At 45.6% G+C, this 12,850-nt stretch overlaps 1 protein-coding gene across 2 annotated transcripts in view; it reads right to left on the bottom strand.

Moving 5' to 3' along the window:
• The window catches only part of GRM1 (glutamate metabotropic receptor 1), a 195,573-nt gene extending 194,229 nt beyond the window's left edge, over positions 1 to 1,344 (bottom strand). For both annotated transcript variants that reach the window (XM_064446990.1, XM_064446991.1), the window contains exon 1: positions 453 to 1,344. In XM_064446990.1, coding sequence (XP_064303060.1) covers positions 453 to 1,215 — 763 coding nt within the window. In that variant the 5' untranslated portion in view covers positions 1,216 to 1,344. The remainder of the gene's footprint in view (positions 1 to 452) is intronic.
• Between the last annotated feature and the right edge of the window lie 11,506 nt (positions 1,345 to 12,850).

Here is a 12,850-nt window from a genome sequence, read left to right as displayed (position 1 = left end):
GCACAACCTCCTGTCTCCACGACGGCGCAGCCAGAGCTGCCATCAGCTCGGACCTAGATCTGCTCGCATCTGTTAACTTTTTATTTAGAAACACATGAACCACTGCGTGTGTGAATGAGGACAGGGGCCGGGACCGCAGGGGAGACGGCCTGGTTTCTTGCAGACTTCCCTGTGCTGCTGAAACCCTGTTTGCCACGGCCATGGCACCCAGGGCCAGGGGTCTCCTCCATGCCAGGGGAAACCACATCCCCCACCCAACACTATTCCCCGTTCACTTTATGGTCTCCCTGGGTGGCAGCAGCCGGCGCTCCCTCGGGGAGAAGCTGCTCCCCCAGGGTCCCAGCAGGTAATGCAGCACATTGGGGAGCCCCTGCGGAGGACGCAGTGCCCCAGGGCCGACCAGGGGGCAGCTGGGGGCTCCCAGGGGAGGCTCTGGGCTACCCCATACCTACCTTCCGTGTGGACAGCGGAGACGTAGGTCCAGTTGTAGCGCTTGACAATGTCGAGCATTGCCCTGGCTTGCAGCGTGTCAGAGGGAACCACCCTGAGGAAGTATTTATACAGCGTTTTGTCGCTAAGGTCGATGCTGGTGGCAGAGTAAGCGATCTGGGGGATGTCGAAGAGCTGGAGCAGATTTTGGACTTGGATAGCAACTGAGCTGGAGCCAGGGCCGATGACTCCTGCAATGGGCTTTTTCACTCTGGTCTGGGGCTGGGGCTGTGAGTCGGAAACGCAGCGGGTGCCTCCATCCCTGTCGTCCCTGATGGAGATGAGGGAGTCCCGTATGAACTCGATGCTCTGCTCCAGGGCCACCGAGGAGTGCCAGCAGGAGTCTCGTATCTCACTGCCTAGGGTGATGTTCGGTAGCAGGATCGGGTCAGCATTAATTTTATCCAAAGTGTGAAACATGGCTTCAACTCTCTGGATGCCGTACTGCTCCCGGATTTCCCCGCATTTCCTCTCGGGCACTTTCTCAGCTGGTGGCTGGTGATGGACAGAGAAGAGGGCCCCAATGATGACATCCCCATCCATCCGAGCTACTGACCGCTGTGATGAGGCTGCAGAGAGAAGCACCTTCCGCCCAGTGCTCCTGGGCAGCACATCCATCTCCAGGAGCAGAGCAGGGAAAAAGACCAGCAGCACGCCAAACATTTTGTTGCACGATGTCATCCAGACCCAGGTTATCAACTTCATGGGCTCCTCTTGCCTGCACATGGTTTAAGGACATGTAGGAAATGGCATCCGCTTCCACCCACCAGTGCCCAAATTGCTCCAAATACCATCACAGCAAAGTCTTACAGCATCACTCTCAAAGGAGCCAACGCAGCTGTTATCCTAGTGACTTTTAACCTGGTGGCACAGAAAAAAGGGAATAAAACATGCTAATTGGGAAATCAATGTCAAACCAGGGCTCGATAAAGCAACTCCACACAGTTCAAGACAACTGCTTTTACAAATGCCCAGGTCAATTTGCTTCGGTAAAGGCTCTCAGAAAGAAGTTTCAAGACTGATTAAAATGTGTATTTATCTGCCTTGACATACGATCATGCATCCTCACATATGTTAAATTTGTATGAGCCTTTTCATGGCCACTTTTTGAACCAAGGCAGCTGTTCCCCGCACCTTTAGCTGGCACACACCCTCCCCTCCACCCCTGGGAAGTTTTGAAAGTTTCATGAGGTAGGTAGCTCATCAGAGAAGTGTCCTAGCTTGGCCCCAGCGGCCCCAGACCTGAAAGAGGGGTGATGAGGCCTTATCTCCTCACATTCTGATTACTGGAAGGCATCTTCCTTAGCTCAGGAATTGCCTTTCCCAATACAGAAAGGGGTGCAAAGAGAGAGTGAGCAATCTGCCCCACCAGCAACAGGAAATGTCATTTAAAGGTCAGTGAAGGGAGGAAGAAAGGAACCACTTTACAGTTTAGATTAACTTTTCTGTGTGTAGGGGGCAAAACTGTAATTCAGCCAGGGACATGCATATGCAAGCGGGGGAAAATACATATTAGTTACTAAGGCAACGGCGGGCAGATTCCTGATGTGCCTTACCGGCATGCCTGCCTGGCACGCTGGCTTTGCACGGGGAGAGGCGGCCAGCCCGGCAGCTGGGCTTGGAGGCTGGGAACGCCGTGGTGGAAACGGGGTGGGGGGCGCGGCCCGGGGCAACGGCAGCGCGGCCGGGCCGGGTCCGGTCCCTGTTGCACGGCGGCACCGTCAGTACCCGGGACAGCGCCCGGCACAGCACCAGGGGCAGCACATGGGTCAGCACCAGGGACAGCGCCCGGGACAGCGCCCGAGGCAGCACCAGGGACAGCGCCCGGGGCAGCACCAGGGACAGCGCCCGGAACAGCGCCAGGGACAGCACCAGGGACAGCGTCCGGCAGCCGTCGCCGCCGCCCGGACCCTGTCTCGGACCCTGCCCCGCCGGGCCCCGGGCCCACCCCGGGGGACCCCGCTGTCCCCCTGTCCTCCCGCTGTCCCGCTGTCTGTCCCGCTGTTCCGGCGCCGCCACCGCCGGCTCGTCCGCCCGGCGCTGCGGGGCGCTTCCCCCAAACTTCTGCCCTCCGCCCGGCGCTGCGGCCGCGGTCCCCCCGCACGCACGGACAGACGCGGGCGCACACGCACGGACACACGCGGGCGCACACACAGACACGCACAGCCCGAGGTGGCAGGGAGACCGGCCGCGGCACGGACCGCCCCGGACCGGCCGCCGCTTCCCCGTCCCTCCCCGGCGGCGGGAACGGGTGCCGGGGCCGCCGCGGGGCCGCCCGCCGAGCGGCGCGGAGGGCTGGGGACGGTCCCGGGGAAGGCGACGCCCCGAGGAGAGCCGCCGTCCCGGCTGCCCGTCCGCACATGCCGGCGGGCAGAGCCGACTCAGGTCGGCTCCCCGGGCGGCCCCGCAGCCCGCCTCCGCGGTGCCGTCTGCCCGCACCGCCTGCCCCATGGGCAGCCCCAGGGCTGAGCCCCGCCGTCGGCTTGGAGGGCCACCCCCGAGACCTACCTGGCGGGGCGAGGCAGCGGGTCCCTGCCTGCTCGGAGCAGGCAGCGGCGGCTCTCCGGCCGCCCCGAGCTGGCGCGCTGGCGGCGGGGCGACGGCTGTGGGCTGGGCGCTGGTGCCCTCTGTCTTCAGCACCGCTCCACCGCAAGGAAAAAAACAGGTCATCCCGGGCTCATCCATTATTTCATACAGAAGGATCAGTCATTTTCTCCCCCTCCTTAATTTCGTCGGCTATTGTCTTGTAAGCGAGCAAGGAAGCAGCGCCCGGAGCACGCTGCGGCTGCAGGGGAGGTGTTTGCTCTCGCCTCCCGCGGCTCTTAATTCATTATCTTCTTGCCACAATTAGCAAGAGTGAGAGCAAAAGCAAGAGGCTGCTGCTCGAAAGGGACTCAGACGACGCTGGGTAGACAGTGAAATGTGCCTGTCTGCCTCATGGGCAGGGTTTTGCTATTGAAATAAATATATTTTTAACAAAAAAAAAAAAAAAAAAGATACTGCAACAAGATAGATCACCTGTAAGGATAAAGGCATTGAGATTACAGTTTTCAGGTCAAGATGAATCTAAATGAAGCACGTGAGAGGCATGTCAGATTAAAATAATACCAGATTGAATAATCATAATTTAGACGACCTGCTTGCATCCCTAACACAGGTCTCGGGTGCTTTACTTGACTGTATGAAAGTTAAAGTTAGATTACCTCCCCGCTGGGAACTCTATAGATATTTGCCCTACTTCTGAAAGAAAGAGGCAAGGACAAACATTTAACTATTGCTCACTCAGAGAAGGGTTTGCAGTGAATGCTGCCTCAGGGGTGTCTTCTCCCTGTGTCAATATTTGCACTTTTTTTACCATTACATGGCTAGTTATTTGCCTGTGTTGTGTGTTTACCCATGAGGCATGTTCATTATGGAAGACCTAGCTGAGGGGGTTTGCTGGTGCCCACCTTCCCTACAGGGCATGTTTCCCAAAAAGGGAGCCAGGGGCAGAGGGGCTGTCTCACCTCTGCTTCTGGGCATGAAGCTCCTCCAGAGCCCCACAGACCCAGCTTGGGGCAGGTCTGCCAGGACCAGGTCTGGAGGGGCATCCAAATGTGCATATAAAGGGGGAACAAATTCCTCTTCATCCATGCTTTAACACTTAAACTTGTGTCCTTGACACAATGAACCTGCAACATGACAGCAAATTATTCCAACAGTTGTTTAAGAGAAAGATTTGCTCTGCTGGCTCTGGCAGGGGAAGCATTTTCAAACGCTCCCATTGGTTCTTCCCAATATTTAACACCCTGTAGTCTCTATCCCCTCCGACCCAGCACTTACAAAGATGGCAGGTCTTTCTGCTGAGGCTCATGCCTGGCTGTCACACAGAGAGAGCTCCTCTGCCGCCTATGATGGTCTGAGTTTTGCTGAGACTGGAGAGGAGTTCACCAGGTTCTGATGCCCAGCCACGGCCTCAACTGCTGCCTCTCCATTCCCTGCAGTAGCAGGTGTGAGCAGGTGAGAGCTGGCAGAGGTCTGGGACTCATGAGAAGACACCTGGGATGTCAGGAGGCTTTTGGAAGGTCTAGGGAAAGAGGGCACTGGGACTGTAGGGCTTCAATCTTCCCCACTGGTCATAGGGGAAACAAAGGTTTCCCCCACAGGGAAGTACTACCATGTGACCCTCCTGTCCTTTTCACCCCAAAGAGGCTGGATTCATCCCACTGCCTTCTGCCCCTGTCTCCTACACATCCTGATCCTGCCCCGGCCCACAGACCTAATGCTCCTGCCTGCAGAAACAGCCTATGCCCCCAGTCCTACTGCTTTCACAAATTTCTTAACACATGGTACCTTTATCAGCTGGTAACCATCCTTGGGGCACTGCATAGGACTGCAGTTTTTGCAGAGATATGAGCTGCCATCAGACAAGCAGAGGATCAGGGCAAGATGAGAGCAGGGGCTGGAGCCGGCTTCTAAGCCATGTTTGCTTTCTATGGGAAATTACCTGATGTTGAGTATTTTTCCTTCCAGAAATGGAGGAAAAGTGAACAATTTTCAGTCTCCCATGAAACACAATTTAAAAATCCCTTGGAGGTTGACTGAAATATTCTATTTTGATGGCATCAAAAGTGTTTTGTTCGGTTTTCCTTTTAAACATTTCATAGAGTGTAGCACAGTGTATCATTATTTTTACTTCAGATGAAATCAATCATCAGTGTAAAATGGAAGTTCTGTTCCAGTATTTCTTCAAAAGATTTTTATTTTTTTTCTACAACAGGCATACTACTATTAAATGTTTCTATTTCATCAAAATTACCTCTTGCAACAGAAAGATGATTCTCTACTGGAAAAGTTCTGGTCAGCTGTAATGAGAAGTGCCAATGCATTGTAGAAAACATTTTGAAAGGGGGGTGGTTTGGAGTAACAAAGACTGAAGTTTGGAAACCTGGCTTGCTGAGAGCCCACTTCTGTTTTCCCAAACGTGGTTCCTCCCTCCTCTACTTCCTAGCAAGACAGAAAAGTCAGATCGCCTGTCTAGTTGTGCAGACTTTCTAGCTAAATTACTGGGGAGATTTTAAGCTATTCTGGAAGGATCAATGCCGCTAAAATTATACAGTTTTATTCCGCTTTGGAAACAAGTAGAAAGCTTATGTGTTCCTGTCTGAAGTCAGTTAAAACATACACCAGCTATTTGATAAATTGTCTGTAGTCCTTTGTATTCCGCTCCCTCAGATGTTTTCTTTTTGTGACTCACAAAAGCCACCTACTATATATAAACAGTGTGCATGCAAAACATGCATAGGTATCCCTCTGTGGTAGATAATGAATTGTTCGCTCACGAACGAGGATTTAGAGTCATCTCATCACCTAGCAGGCTTGTTCAGTCAAAATGGGGATTTTAATCTTCCTAATATATCCCACATATTTTCTTCTTTTTTCTTAGCAAAGTGAACATTTCTCATAGGTTTTAACATAAAACATGTGCCAGCTGCAACATCACTTTCACCCTCTTTCTTATATTTAAGACCTTAAGTCATCCTGTTAAGAAACAAAGCAACAGCATTTTTAACAGTTTCAATTACTTACACTTGCTGCACCTGATAGGAAATGAACATTAATGGATCGATGTCAGTATATATGGCACTTCGTAAAGGTCTGATTGCTCAGCTGTTCCTTGTACTAGTAGATCCATTAAAATTAAATAGGATTAACCCATGTCATTTAGGCCTCATTTCTGTGATACTTAGAAACTAGCGATAGCTTCTATACAAACTTGCTTTTATATGGGGCTATTCTCCTCTCTTTTTGACAGGTATGCACACCCTTTGATTCCAAGGATGCCCAGAAATTTGAAAGATTCCATTGCTGGTCACCAAACATCCTCCGGTACCCTGCCTCCAGCCACAGTATCTTGAGCGTATTTTATATGCTCAGGAGATTTCACATCCTTTTAAAATAACCAAAATGCCTCCTCAGTGATTTAGTCAGGAGGGAACTATCTGCCTGGTTATGATTTCAAATGTCTTTCAAATAAGTATGAGATCCAAATCAATGCAAAATCCAGCATTCAGGGATGTCTTGTAAATTTTTGATGCTCTCCAAGGATTACAGACCCCATGAAGCAATGAAGAGCCTAGATTTATTCACATGTTCAATAATTTCCATCTCTGGCTAGCAGAGCTGTTAATAAGCTAAGACTAATTCTTTCTACATTTTAAAATAAGTAACTGATGGCTTTTATAACACCATATTGAAAAAACTCTTAGCAGAATTGCTTCACACTGACTGTTAAGGAGAGAGGCTGGAAGAGCATGCTCCAGAAGAGAAAGGGCCTGGCCTCTCCTCAAGGGAAACTCATCTCACAAATGGTTTCTTTGCCACAAACACATGCCATCCAAACAGTGACACGTGAGAGCCAAAAGCACCTCGTTTCCCTTCATTACAGAAAGGGCACATGTCTTAAAGCATGGAGATTTCCTGGGAACCTGCTCTTGTGAAACCCAATGACAAATTTTGGTGCTCTGATGTCTACAGAGACACTCCCAAAGAGTGAACAAGAAGTCAGGTGAATGTCTCCTTTGCTAAACAACATGACTGTTCGGTCCTGGATAATGTTTCAAACCATTCCTGTATTTATTTATTTCTTAACTGCAAAAATGTACTTATGGTGCCCTCTAGGCCAAAATGCTACACAATATTTACATGTTCTGACACACACTAATTCTATCTAGCTTGATTAATTTTGATAAAACTCTCTCACCCTGAAATCCCTGATTTCCCTGAAATCATCCCCTAAGAAACAACCTGAGTAAACAGACAAATCTGTGCTGGGACTTGCATACTAACAAGCTTACGCTACATCAGGCTAAAGAAAAAAGTGCATTTCAAAGTCAAAGGCCCACAGTTTCTGAGCTTCAGTCTCTCCATTTAAAATCCACAGACTTCTAATTTAATTTGGAAATGTCAGTCTGAATCACTCTGGCTGAACTTGCCAGACAGGGACTTATGTAAGTGTGAGAGAGATGGTATCTTGGATATATGGGATTTAATACAAGATATGGGATTTAATACTAGATAGGTCTACTTAATTATATTGTAACTAAGAAACAGGACAAGGAATTTAACTAGAAGTCACTGGACCCTATGGAGAAAGATTTGGTACTCTGTTTGTGGGAAATATGGCAGCTAGAGCATCCACTAGCCGCAATTGTCTAGTGATTTCCAAGGATGGTTCTGTGTAAAGTCATCTGCAGGAACCCAATGTGGTACCACAGAAAACCGGTAACGTCTTATATGGAAAGGAAGTCCTTGCCATGTAGATGAGCGAAAGGTATTCCTACTCCCTCTTGCCATGTCAGCTTTCAGGCTGGAGCCGTGGGTCAATGAGCCCAAATTTCATTACAAAAGGAACGAGAAACTCTGGAAGACCGAAAAGTTTACTCTCAGACAGTGCTATGAAACAACACATCTCTGCACCACTCGGAGGGAAACCTGCAAGTGCCTAGTCATTTCTGAAATCTCCCCAATGACTACAGTTAGCAGTGAAGAAAACAGATCTGTATTTACTGGCCGTTATTTGTATCCTTCATTTCCCCACATATTCTCCTTCTAGATATTTTCTAAAACAAAAAGATGGAACAAAAGAGTCATATTAAAAATCACAGATGTTGGAGATGGAAAAGGCAAGCAGTCTTTCCAAAATGGGAGTATTTTACACATGACTAAAGAATCAATGGAGGTTTTACAAATATCAGTTTAGCGATCAAACTCTGTGTAACAAATACCTGACACATTTTAAAGAACCTTTCCAATGCTCAAAAAAGCCAAGTTTAATGGATCAAGAGTGTAATATATGCTGAATACCCCACAATGTTACTTTTCCAATTTACAGTCTATTGATGTTTATGTAACACTGTACACAAGATACTATACCAGCTTCCATAAACATCTATTCCTGAAGTCTGCAATACCAAATAAAGAATGGGAGAATGGAATACCTTAAAGATTAGGAGGATTTTGTGGTGAACTTTAACTGAAACAATCTAATTTTCTACCTTGCGCCTTCCTTACGCATTTACATTTGTTCAGGATGGGTGGAAAGGATGCCTTAAAATCACTGCCATCAGACTGGCTGGCTTTTATTCACTCTGCTTTCACTATACATGGGTGTAAATGAACACAGAGATGTCAACTAGGGGGACTTAAGGACTATTGTTCTGGTTTCACAATTGTTATTTTGATTATTTTTCTAAATGTCGGTAATGTGATGGAATAGCACATCATTGTGTAGCTACTCAGAAAAATAATGGAAGGTGCATGTTTTAAAGGGGTTTAGAAGAAAAGATACATCTCAAAGTGGATCTGTTGTTTGAAATTTGGTGAGCTGTGGAGATGGGCATAAGTGAATTCAAAGGGATTGAGGTGCCATGGCTTTGCCCTCTTTCAGATTGTCTTGGTCTTGCCTGGGTTACACAGTGTGTAAACACTATGGATGGAACAAAGTGCGCGAACGTATGCATAGACTGAAGGACACCCCGTCTGGATTCATATTATGCTGAATGAGAGATAGAGATATTGACAATGCTCTACATCCTGTAAAGAGCCATAGAAAAATACCCCACACTGAAAAAGAAAAAGGGAGCAGGGAGCATATATTTATTTTTATAACACTGCTTACATATATCTATGCAGTTTACACGCTTTCCATGCTTTGGCCTGAACCCAATGGTTCAGTCAAGGAAACATGACATAAAATACTAGGTTATACTGTATTTATTTTTAATACATAGCTATTGCTTAAAGCAAGACATACAGAATGAGAATCTGATACTCAGAAATGGCATGAGAATATGGTGTACAGACTTTGCTCCTCCAAGTATTTGCAAATGGTTTGATGAATTTGTTCAGGAACTTGATACACAAAGCACCACACCTACAAAATGAGAGGCTAGCTCAGAGCATTTAAAAAAATAGTTCTCACTCAGTGTTTACACATGTTCTGACATCTTCTGTACTATAATAAAACCAAGAACAATATCAGAGTACATACATTTCTTTTAAGTACTTTTATTTATAGTCCTCATGAGGAATTGCCTTGATAATAGAATTTCCACACAGGCTTTATCATTTTGACTTTCTCTCCAGGCAAAGCATTTCTGGAAGCATTTCATTACTCCAAGATCTATTAGAACCATTGTTATAGCTCTCCTTCCTCTCACTTCCCTGACAGTATGCTGCTGTGGTTTCGGTGACACGTTAATTGCTTTTTCTCTGTGATTTCCTTCTGGTGAAGCGGCTGCACTGTCTGACGGGCCCACTGCCATTTCAGGGATGCCAGGACCTTGACCCTCACCCGGGGTGCCTGGCTGCTCAGCCACTAGCTGGAACTCGCTGGTTCTAAGGGTGTTTCTAATCCCAGTTCCTCCAGAATCAGACTTTCTCGTTCTCGTCCAGCTATGCAACTCTACTTGACTTAAAACTGGATTTGTTACAAAAATTGCCTTTATTAAGGCAGGAAAACCAACATCAAGAATAATACCACCATTGGTGATGAACTAGCCGAGGTCCAGCTGATCCAGCAGCTTGAATTCATTGACTGTGAATGCTGGTCCTCAATACATATATTCAAATGCTTTCTACCTTGCATTCCCATCAGCTATTTGCCTTTTGCCACCCATTCTCTAACTAGGCAATACTTAATTTATATCTCCAGTCCACTTATGATTAATGGCTCATATCTGGTTCATGCATTAGGTCACAGAATTTCAAACATCACAATTGGATATTTGCTCTCCTGCATATCTTTCTTATATGCTGTTATGAATTTTTTGGCTCTTGCTGAGCAAAATATAGTAATGAGACACTAACAGATCCTGATTTTCTATAAACAGTGGAGTAACAATATCCTGAAATATCAGACCCTCTCATATGCTTTGAATTGGACATTAAGAAAAAGGATACACCTAAAACCATTAGTTTCTTTAAAAAAAAATCGTACTTACTAACTTATTATCTGTAGCCACACGGTTGAATGGAAAATGATCACAAACAAAGGCCAGAAGCAGTGAACAAAACCCAAAGAGAAGAACCTCATGTAGTCTTAATTAAAGAACACTTTTATCTTGGTTGTCTAAGCCAAAAAAGCCAGTGTGTTTACTGTGCTTACTGGCTCCACAGCCCCCCCTGACAAAATACCAAAACCTGTTCAGTCTGCAACTGGGGAAAAAATCAAACTGAAATCTGAAAAAGTCTTGCAGATAAATACATTTGTTCAAGTTTTTGAAGGTCAGTAGCTGGCTAGAAGAAGCCGACCCACATAAATACCCACACTGGGAGAGAGGCAGGTGGAATAACCAGCAGTGGCAACCAGGTGCCTGGTCAGCGCAGCTCTGGGCCAGCCACAGAGCAGGGTGTCTCTGCCCTGGGGAGGTACAACCAGGTACTCAAGGGAGGTGATTTTCAGAGGTGGAGGATGGAGTGATCATTAGGCAGACTCATTATATGCACCTAATTACTAGGATTGGGTAGAAAAATGGGGTCTTCGTGCAACCACTAATCCCCTCATGCGTGTAAAATGCATGTATAAGTTATTAATTGTGATTCACAAGGTCATTCTTGAAACTTGATTAGCGATGAGCTGATGAAAGGTCAGGAAGAACACATGGCTGAAGTGCTGTGTCATCATACTGTAAATAAAGTGCATGGGCGGGCAATCAACACTTGCTTCACTAAATTAAGAGAACTCACTTAAGGGAAAATTTCTAAATAGCAGTTAGTTGTAATTTTTTGAGAATATCTGCATATTCACAATGATGAGTTTAAAACAAAGCAACCCTGTGGTTTTCAAATTCTCTGTACAAGCCTGTTGTGTAATCACATATTCATTTCATGGCACAGACTTTTATTTTTATTCTAGAGGACATTTTCTTGATAACTATAGCATGTGCTTGTTTGTATAGCATATGTTTAGTTTTGGTTTTGTTTTCCTTTTTCTTGGCAACAGCTTCTAAAAGGACTTTTTCATCATCATTGCACTTTTTCTTTAGCTGCAAACCATAAGTGCCCAATAAATTACCCCAAACCAGCTCAACTGATTTGACAGCTGCTAATTGTCACTACAGTAATAGGCAGCTATAGATTTCCATGTCTTTATTTAAATTCAACAGACATTTGCTAGTGCTGCATAAAAAACATTTTAATTCCTATTGTGTTTCTGATTTCTAAATGTTACCTGCACTTAGTTCTTCTTCTTTGCCTTGTGTTCAGATCTCAGGAAGCTGGCTTTTTCAAATCTGTTATTAGATCTCTCAGCCTAATTGAACATCTTATGTCCTAGCCAGCTTTTATTTTTCTCTAAATTCCAACCACTGCCAACAGAGAAAGCACATCTACACATTGTCCTTTCTTCATACTTTCCTTTACCAGACAATGTAGTATGCGCCACTCAAAACATTTATACAAGATTTTCAACCTATGTTCTAAATCATCCTAAAATTTGAACATTCAGCCTGAATCTGCATGAAAAGTCTTCCCCATTTGCTTTCATTTTGTGGCTACATGTAAACAGATTGATGACACACGTATAGAACTTAACCCCAAAGAGTATTTGGACATATGCTTAACTCCTCTCTCATTTAACACAGCTTTCAAGTTGATGCCCTCAGTTTTCTTTATAGAAATTGAGGAGGAGGCTAAGAGGAGGAATTCAGGGATACAGACTGCCTTCAGCTTTAGTTGTCTAGCTCATTTTTAATTTTGTTTATTCCTTTCTAATGCAGTAAAAGCCTCATGAATAAATAAATAAATAAACAAGCAACCAAATAAATAAATAAATAAATAAATAAATAAATAAATAAATGTCTGCCCAGTAAACATTCAGAGGAACTACTATTCTATGAAGGGAGCAACATGTGTTTTCCATGCATCACAGCTATGCTTTCCACCTGCCTATATTCTTTCTAGTTCAAGACCCCCACAGCCAAAGAGAGAGACATCCTGGCCAATTAGTTGCTGTGAGGAAGACCTGATGCTGGAAGACCAGAGTTCACATTGGCTCCCTGAGATTGGAGGGTACATCTGAGGGTGTGGAAGAGCCCTAAGGGGTGTTAGAAAAGAATCTCTTAATGTTTCACAGTTGTAAATTTACTTTTTAGGATGCTGAGATTAAACTGTTTTATCTTTTTGCCCATTTTAACTGTCTTGGTTGGAGATATGAAATGTGGGTGAGAGGAAGCTGTAGTTCAGTTTGATGTTATTTTTAATTTTATAGTGTAGATAATGCATTCAGAAACCTTTTCTTTGAAGGCAATCTGCATTTGATGCTGTTAGAGAGTATCACATCTTTATATAGTTTATGGGATAATTTTGATTAGATGCAGTT

This window comes from Phalacrocorax carbo, chromosome 3, assembly GCF_963921805.1.
Source record: "Phalacrocorax carbo chromosome 3, bPhaCar2.1, whole genome shotgun sequence".
NCBI lineage: Eukaryota > Metazoa > Chordata > Aves > Suliformes > Phalacrocoracidae > Phalacrocorax > Phalacrocorax carbo.
This window is presented reverse-complemented; position numbering and strand designations above follow the sequence as displayed.